Source organism: Varanus komodoensis, unplaced genomic scaffold (assembly GCF_004798865.1).
Source record: "Varanus komodoensis strain SLA01 unplaced genomic scaffold, ASM479886v1 scaffold18_3, whole genome shotgun sequence".
NCBI lineage: Eukaryota > Metazoa > Chordata > Lepidosauria > Squamata > Varanidae > Varanus > Varanus komodoensis.
The window spans coordinates 14200868-14210444 of record NW_025335549.1 but is presented as its reverse complement, the minus strand read 5'-3'; the positions used below and the strand labels follow the sequence as shown (position 1 = coordinate 14210444).

At 42.1% G+C, this 9577-nt stretch overlaps 1 protein-coding gene across 5 annotated transcripts in view; it reads left to right on the top strand.

Moving 5' to 3' along the window:
• The window catches only part of LOC123022127 (phosphatidylinositol-binding clathrin assembly protein-like), a 50342-nt gene that overhangs the window by 5154 nt on the left and 35611 nt on the right, over nucleotides 1-9577 (top strand). Inside the window, exon 2 of one of the 5 annotated variants that reach the window (XM_044427563.1) lies at nucleotides 3323-3326. The exons of 1 other annotated variant lie outside the window; for it this stretch is intronic. Coding sequence is in view for 2 of the 4 variants with exons in the window: in XM_044427562.1 (XP_044283497.1) it covers nucleotides 7852-8011 (160 nt within the window). In the remaining 2 variants the exon portion in view is untranslated. Of the gene's footprint in view, nucleotides 1-232; nucleotides 326-3322; nucleotides 3327-7635; nucleotides 8012-9577 lie in introns of those variants that run through there. 3 more of the 5 variants (XM_044427564.1, XM_044427562.1, XM_044427561.1) reach the window with 3 other exon arrangements.

Below are 9577 nucleotides of genomic sequence, written 5' to 3'. Positions count from 1 at the left end.
CCGGACCCGGACCCGGACCCGGACCCGGACCCCCAGCGAGCCGCGCCGCTGCGCTGCATGTGGGGAGGACCAGCCGCGTGACCGGTCAAGAAGGCGGAAGGAGCCCGCCGCTGCATCCCCGCCTTGCCTTGGGAAGGGGTGGGTTGAAGCACAACCTGCCAGCCAGGTGTGACAGGTCCGTTGTTGGACTTGGGCTGCAGTCTTAGTTTTATGGCCTGGACGCAAGCCCTGAATGAAGTTATCTCAGGGTAGGCATGGCCAGGATGGGTCTGCTCGTAAAACAGACGTGGAAATGTGGCCATCAGACTGGGGAGCATCGATTCAGGTGGGTCGATGGTTGCTTTTCGATGGGGGAGGTGAAGGGTGCTGGGGACGCCTACCCTGGCAAGCAAAGCCAGGTAGGTTCATTTTGGTGTTCAAATGGAATTAACAAGAATAGGCAGGCTAAATCCATTTAGCGGGGCTTAAACCACAGATCTCCAGCTGGGCAAAATAAGTTTGTTTTGTCAATGAAACGTAACTAACCCCCATGCGGCGCAGGATGAACTCATTTGCAGCAGCTCCAGCACAAAAAGCGAGCAGAGAAGTTGCTCTGCATCCACACGTGTGCATCCCCTGCAGCTTCTATCCCTGGGAGTGGAGCAGTGGCTTGCTATCTTCGCCTCCCCTTTGCTTTTGGCTATTACCTCTAGGCTTCTGTGGTTTGGTTGTAAGTCACCTAAGAGACCTTTGCAGTCGACGTTGTATTCTGCTTGGTATTGCAAGGTTTGTCAAAAAGCGTGGGTGAAGAGCTGGGCTCTTGGACTGAGATAGAATAGCAGGAGAATTAGAGGGGGACCGTAAGGCCACCCTGCTCCACTTCCCATGTGGTCACTCATCTGGCTGCAGGCCTTGCCTTTCCAGCTTAGCAAAGGTGACTTAGCATGCAAGCGACACAGGCGGGGGATACAGATGTTCAGCCCTGTTCTTCATCAGGGCAGGAGTCATTATTCTCAGACCAAGGATCCACTTTTTAATCCCAGCGTTTGCCTCATGGGACCCACTTAGCTGTGTGTGCCTGTCCTTGGGAGGAACAATTGCTCAGAGCACAAGGATTGCATGCAGAGGGTCTTAAGCTTAATTCGCAGTATTTTTTTTTTTAACGTGCCAGTATCAAGTGATGGGAAAGATGCTGCTGCTGATCTGCAGACAGTGGCGAATAGTTTGCTAGAACCCTCCTGGTAAGATAGGTTTCTGTGTTCAGAAGTTTGTTTGTAGGATGACCAGGTGTAGAGGGGGCAGCACATCAGCAATCGTGTACAAGACGGTATTTCAGTAGGTGAAGCTTGCCATGTATCGGTGATAAAAACTGAACTAGATCATTCTTTCTCCCCTTCTCAGTAAACAGTGGCTTCAGGTTGATGTATACTTAGGTGTCTTGCTCCAGCGTATTTCGTAGGAGGTTGAAAGTAAAGTTTACGGGAGGTGAAATATTTTTATTGCATAAGATCAAGTAGTATTTGGCCATTCTTTTGGAACAGGGCCTGTCAGTGTCATGCTAAATCAATGTAGCTTATTTTTAAAAGTCTGCAACTAATGAAGCAGAGGAACAGTTGTGCTTCTCGTGTTGGAAAGCTCAGTACTTCAGAGGTTCTTTCCTCCCATCTTTTGCCTGTGCAAAATTTGCATTGCCTTCCAAATAACTGAAATTAAAATATGTCTCCTCTAAGAGGTTAGTGAGTGAATGCTGGCAAGTGATTCTCATCCTAATGGAATTTGCTTCCAAATAAAGAACATTCTTGACCTGATGCCTCAGAAGTTTGAAGCCTTCTGTTAACACATTGACCAGATAAGATACCGTGGTTCTGGTTGCTTGGAGCTTAGCGATTACAATAATCTCAATTATTCAGTCTTGTTTTATACATATGGCAATAACTGCTGTCCTGAAAGAAGAAAATTTACATGACAAGCTAACTGCTTGCTGGAGAAATGTGCTGTTTCTTGGCCCCAATTTGCAGTGTGGGGCTAAATCTAGACTACCTTATGTGGCTGTTATTGGATTGTGAGCTAATGTATATGAAGTACCCTGAATACTCTAAAGTAGCATGGTATACTTAGCGATATTGTTTCATTAATTTAGTTTGGTTCATATCATACTGTGTATCCAGGGTTAGGGTTATGTATCCATACTGTGGATACATATTGTGTATCCACCTGTTGCCTCTCAACAGAGAGGAATATGTTGACACTGCTAGCGTATGTTGCAAAATGTCTTTTGGACATTTGGTTCTTTGTGCATGTTTCCCCTTTTTATGGGTAAAAGCTACAACTCAGCATTATGAATGGATCCAGAAACCGTGCCATCTGATGCTGTGGTGATATGCTTTTGTACAGATTCTCTTCTTTACTACCTAGGCACTCTTTGGTCTTGTTCCTTCTCATATATAAGCTTTTTATTTTGCAGTCCATAGCTGTGACAGACTGTCTTCCTTAAGGATCTTTCATGGTCCTTCACTTATTTTTGTTTTTTTAAGGCAAGCATCAAGATACTGCTTTTGGCACTATAAAGAGGCAGTATTTTACTGAAGAAGGTATATCTGCCTCCAGTATTCTGGCCAGTGAATACAAAGGCGCTGTAGAACTCTAAGCACAGCATGTCCTGGTTTGGAGATTCCACCTTTCATATGCATTTGTGAACTTGCATATTTGTAAAACATAATTTACCTCATCTTGCATACACATACTCTTGAAATGACGATCATGATAGTTTTCAGAATGGAAGGTGGCTCCCCCCCCCCCAACAATAGGATTGCTTGATTCGAGAAGAGTGGTTGGCTGCTGCAAATATTCAATGGTCTTATCTACCTAAAGACTTAACAGATGTGTTGTTGCTGAAAATTGCTTAGGTATCTCACTTTTATTTATTGCACCCCAGAATATTTTCTGTCTATGACATCAAAAGGTTTACCCTTTTCTGCCCATGTGGCTTCTGCTTCCTGTAATAGGCTGAAGTTCAGGTGTGTGTTTAAAATCTGTACGCTAGACTATGCCAGGAAATTAGGAAGTAGTGTTACTCTAGAGTTACTCAGTAGCTTTGAAAGTAGTAGTAAAAAACAATTTTAGACTGCATTGCTCAACATACTTTCCTGTGAATAAGTACTCTGGAACTTACTTCTAAGTAGACATTAGTAGAATAGCTTAGTTAGTATACATGCGTTAAAATTAATCAGCAGCATACTATGTTGAGAGCAGAGTACTTTATTCCTTGAAATTCTAAAGCAGGAATATGCTACCTAGAGTTGGAGTAAGAAGGAATCTAAAATGGTATCTTGGGGCTCCAAAGGACTGTGGTTGTTGGGGATGATGGAAATTGTAGGCCAACACATATAAGGGGCACCCGTTTGGTGAACACTGTTCTAGAATGATAGACATCTGCCATCTGAATTTCCTACTGGAGGGACTGCCACTTGTATGCTGAATTAATTTTGTTTTACTTATTTTGTGTCTGGCAGAAAAATGATATATCAATGCATTACTGAGCATAAACATAAAATTTGTTTGAGGCCATGTGTATGATGGATGTGAAAGAGGTTGATTGAGATTATATTTCAGTTGATAGAGTCAATATTTTAAGTTTAAACTGTTGCCTGTTTTTAAAACTTCATGACATATCTATACTGCCCATACCCAAAGCTCTCCGGTTACTTCACAGCATTAACTTGCACATAATGATAAACTGTAATTTACATGCAGGAGCAGAAATGAGCCTGCATCTTCTTATTTCCTTCCATATTATGAGAAGAAGCTAAAATTTAGTTTTACTTTTGCAGACTCAAGATTTGTTATGTATGAACCAGGAAATGTCAGTTGCTAAGCAAACCAAAAAACCGATCCAGGTTTTCAGCTTGGTTTCTTTAGAAGCTGACTATCTTTTCAAAAGCCATAGTTCCTGATTGCATGTAATAACAAGCTAGGAATCTGGTAAACTGAAACTAAATTTGGGTTATTCCCCTTTCCAGCCATGTGAGAGGAGAGGAGAGTGTTCTGTCACTAGTGCTTTATGCAGTAAGATTCCTTTTTGTATACAGAGTGCTAGCTCTTCGTTTAACGTTTTGTCTGAACTGTGCCTATGACAAAATGATATCATTTAGTGGCTATTAAAGATGGATCTCTTGAAGGGATCAATGAATTCAGGCTAGAGATGAAAAGGTGAAATCTATGAAAACAGTCCCCTTTGGAGTCTTTTCATTGAATAGTGAAATTGGTTTCAACTAAATCCAGACAGTCCTTTTGGAAGACTGCCTGAATTACATTTCCAGAACAGAGATTCCCCTCAACCCCAAAAAAAGTTCGCATTTAGGCCAGCGATGGCTAACAGTGGTATGGGGTGGAAAAACTGTACTTTGAAGAATCCCTGAAATAGAAAATTCTCCATGCCAGGTATGTTGGTGTTTATCCAAAGTTGTCTGGGTTGTTGTATTGCAGTCAATAATAGTAGACGTGGGACAGGAGCTTCTGTAAGGTTTCTTCCAAGATGGGTGTTGGCAGACCTGAGCACCCAGTTGTGGCCAGCCAGCTTCCTGCCAGATCCCAGAGGCAGGACGTGAGTGCAGGACCACCCCGGGCTCAAGGCCCCCAAGCATGTGCCCACAGACTCTCACTCAACATTTAGTCAAAAGGCTTGTTGAACTGTGCAGCATCAGATCTCTTTCAGCTCTGGATGGAACTAGAGAGTGAGTGAAGCTGAAAGTGCCACAGTTAGCTCAGCAAAAGAAAATTAAACTTGTGATAAGAGACACAGTGGTCTTTTTGGAAATTTGTTCTAAAAACAGTTTATTATTTCAGGAATAGTCATTTTTTGCTAACTATAAAGACATATCAGGAAGTCTGTGCTGTTCTCTTTCCATTTTTACCAATATTCCACTTTAAAAATTTCCATGTAAAGCTTTGAATGTGTTGGAATATAACATTGAAATTACATTGTGTGCTTAATTTAATTTCCTCCCAAGCAAATACTTCATTTCACATATTTTGCAGCTACTGCAGAAACATTTGATATATTTATACTGCACATAAAATTGACAAGGATTATATTTCTAGTTCTGTTTACTAAATATGCAATATTTGCTGTGCTTACTGAAGGAGAATATGTGCTGGGCTGTACAAATGAGTCAAGCATACATGCTAAATCAGTAACCTTATTTAGAGCACTGGAAAAATTTCCAGTTCTGCTTTTGCTGGAAACCCTGCATTATTGATGCCCAGTTTGTAGTCCATGGTTAGACTTGGTTCCCACCCACTTCCCATGTCCCCCCACTTTCAGTGTGGTAGACACAGCACGGAATATGTGGGTATCCCCAAAGCCTCTTTAATAGCGCTTACTGCTTTTGGATAAGTCCATTTTGGGCAGGAAAGCATCTGTCAGGTTAGACTTCTGGCCTCTTTCTTTCCGATGCCACTTTTGGCAGAGATGGCCAGAGAAAACATGCACATTGTTTTTACTGTTTGCCCTCATTCCAGATTACATCACTGCCATTCCTTGGTACTTTACCAAGGCGGACCAGCCTTCTCTTCTGGCCAAAGAAGTTGACTATTACTGATGTAGACATTACTTCTGATGTCTCTAACTTGTGATTCTATGGCATGTTTGAGCGATCTGTTGACCCAACGTCTCAACTGCCACAGCTGAACTTTCTTTGTTGCAGAAAGGTCTCGTGTGGTTTGGGTGGATGTTTGAAACCCACCTCATATTGTAAGAAACATTTTTTCCAACTCGTACTGCCTAAGCTGAACAGCCCTCAGCGGGGGGTGAGCAATGCATACCTGTCCATGGAAGCAACAGCATTGTCCTTGAGAAGTAAATGAATCTTATAAGGGAATTATAAGAGTCTGTACTGATTTGCATCGAATATAATCATGAGGGTGGATTGAATCCCTAAAGGAAGCCATAGCCTTGAACTTGGAAGAGTTGAATGGAGCCATCATGGATAGGATGTCTGGGAGGACCTTCATGCAGTTGTCATAAGTCAGAGTTGATTTGATAGCACATAGAAGCAACATTGATGAGAGAGTTGCATTGACACATTTTTCCAGATAAATCAACCTTGAGTAAGTTGGTCTATTAAAGCAATGTTTTTAGGGACCATTTATTTGGGCCAACCAGGAAAGAGTGGAAACGGACCTTTCTCAGTGAAGATTGTCTGCAGATTGTTTCAGCTTACCTCAAATCCCAGTGCACTGGAGGATTCTCCCCTGTGCCAAGGCAGGTAGCCAAGGCCAGCAAATCCCAGGGAGCAGTCCAAGGGACAACACGAGCCAGCTGCCGTGCAGAAACTGCTGGCAGTGCTGTAGCTGGTACTCCCGGCTGGACCAGGTCCAGGGCTGTAGCGAGGGCATAATGGGCTTGCAGCCTTTTGGTGGGGCTTCGCGATTGTTTACGGTTGTCACAATGGCACTGCGGGTGTTGTGTATCAGCTAAACCACGTGCTCGCTGAATAGCAGGTGTGCTTGCGATTTGTCAGGACTGAAGAAGTAATTTACAATCCGGTGTGCTACAGTTCTGTGTGATGCAGCAGATTTGTGGGTTGGGATTTCATCTGCTAATGAAGGAAATCTGAACTTGTTAAAGTCTTGGGTTACTCAGGGGCATGCTGGGACGATGCACTGTTCTTTCTATAATATTGAAGAAGAGCATTCTTTCCATAATATTAAAGAAGGATATATATCAGTTTTTCAGGCTACACCATAGTGGCAAACCTAGACTCCCCAAAATAAATATTAAATTCCCATAAATATTAAGGGAATCCTGGGGGGATGCCCTTCAATGTTATGTAAAAAGTAATGCTACTTGATTTCAACGTGTCCTTGTGGTCAAGGCCTACACATCCTCAGAAATGAGAGGCAAACTTCCCTAATCAGCATCTTGGACCAAGTCCCCTGTAGTTCAAAGCTTGGGAGCCTAGCAGGCAAAGGGGCAGAGTTTTACCCCCACCCCACCCCTTGTTGCTGGAGAACCCTCCTCTGGCAGACCCCTTCCCTTGCGGGGCAGCAGAGATGTAACATGGCGGGGCCTTGCATAGGGGTGCCGGCAAGCGTAACTTCACTCCGATGGGACAGATACAACGGATCCAACTCTGGCAGCTGTGTAAACCTGCCCAAAGGCTTTGCCACATCACCTTAAGGGTTATTCCAGCCATGTCATGTCCTATATTAGTTTCCCCTTCTGTAAAAATGTAGGGTATAAGCTCTTCAAGGGAGGAACCTATCCTTTTGTAAGCCACTCCTGAAACTCCATGCACAAGCAGTGGTGTTTTTGCTGTTGTTATTATTATGAGCAACAACAATAATATAATCCAAATGACCAAATTTAGTATTTTTAAAGCCAGATATGAGTGTGCATTAGTAGCTTTTCATATTGGTGTTGGTGTTTGGGAGAGGAGAGTGTGTTCTTTGTACCTCTCTGGTGAGCCATTGCCCCCTTTCTCAGCATCTTGGTGGTGATGTAAGAGGGGGCCTTTTTTGGTGGCAGCTCCCAAAGGAGGCTAGTTTTGTACTTTCTTTACTATCCTTCTGATTACAGGCAAAGACCACTTCATTCAAGGAGGCCTTTGCCTGAAGGGGATCTGTGGGTTTGGTGCTATTTTTATTTTACAATTGTTACGGTTTTATTTGTATTTCAATATGTTTTATTGTTTTAATCTATTTGAAACTGTTTTTGTAAGACACCATGATTGCCACTTTTGGTAAAAAGGCAGAATATAAATCAAATAAATAGCGTAAAAGATGTATGTTGTTGCTTGAAGAAGCATTCCAAACCTTTTCTGTTGGCAGAGGAGGATGAGTGCATCAAAGCCATAGCCATTATCCACAGAAATGCATGGTGATGCTGTTCCTTCCCTCCCTGGTGGTCTTTTTCTAGGGATACAGAGTTTGGCTGTGAAGCATTTAAAAGGCTTGCTAAGTGTACGGGTCTGTGTGAGAACTGTCAAGGATTCTGCCTTCTTGCCCCTCCTAACGTCACTGTTGTCTGATGGTGAGCAAACATCCCAGTCTGCTCAATAGCAAGTAATTTCTGTGCTGCTGTTTGTGAACATCTACAAATGTGCAAAGATTAGGATCAAAGAGCAGGAATGCCCCAGGAAAAGGAAAGGCAATATTGGAAGAAGCTCCTTCCCTCCATGGGGTTGTATGTCATGAAAATTCTGAAAGCATTGATGTAACCGATTGACAAGCAGAACAGCTTGATTCTGACTTTGGACAGTTTATCAGGACTCTCAGAATCAGCAGACTAACCTTCATTAGTTTTGTATTTAGCTAACTCAGTTCTGTAGGGATTTTGTTATCTTAAATATTGCTGTTATTGAATATTCATACAGTATCATCTTTGACAAGAGATAGCAGTAAAACAAACATACTAATTCAGATTGTACTAAGGCCTCAAAACATTTTTCTATACAAACAAACCTGCTTGCATAGGAAAAATTCCACATTCAAAATTTTCTGGAAAACTCGTATCACTATGTAAAGGTTCTTGTCAGTACAATGAAAGGGAAAATGCACTTGGTAGAATTTGTTTTTATCCAGTACTATTTAAAGCATGGACATTCGCAGATGAAGGCAGGCAGAGCTAATTCTTTATTGAGAATTCTTTTAGCTAGCTGCAGAAGAATTTGCTTCCACAGATTCTGCCTGGTCTCGGTTTCAGTCCCAAGCATATAATCTTGTCGTTATGAATATCTCCAAATCAAAAGGAAAATGATTGAGAGAGATGACATGATGGTAGAAGGCATGTCCTGTGAGAAGCAACAGGAAAACAAAATGAAAGAAGGGAAACATTTCACTGACTCCAGTAGTATGTTAAGTTCTTCAGCTTTTTCAGTGCATTTGGGATCGGTAGAGAAGATACAGCATTTCTTAAACAATATTGCTTTAGTGTAGCTTGCCATTTTGCAGGAGGCTGGGTGAAATTATCATTATGACCTTAGGAAAAAATATGATAGAATCTGAGATAAATATGCTAAATTATTAGGTCATTTAAATACTGTTTTCCCATCAGAAATGCAACTTGTGCTCTTTTCTCCCTCTACGCCAATTAAGGATTTTGTACAAATCAGCAACGTTCCCTCAGTAACAAATACCACACTTCCAGAAGTTTTTCTCCCAGTTGCGTCACCTTTCAAAACTGCTAAACTTAGTAGGAGATTGTTTGACGGGCTTTGATCAGGGTAATATGTAACTAGGCAATACATACCATGGATGTGGAAAGCTAAAAACACCCGATTAATTTGTGTAAACTACAAGTTTGTCAGAAACTTGCTTATGAATTCATTAAGGTTTTGAAAATGTCTGTGTCTTGTATTGGAATAACTTGGTCCAGATTGTGAAGCTTTGCATGAGTGTTTAAAATTTAGAGAACTCCAAATAATAATGTGCACTATTTTTTGTAAAAGATTAAGGGGGGTTTTTTAACCATAAGGCAAAGTGCATTGCTGCTTCTTTAGCCAGCCCATTGACTCCCCAGGATAACTTGTTCAATGACTGTTGCCCAAGGGCAATAAGAGGTGGCAGTGCTCGCTCTCGCTCTCGCTCTCGCTCTCGC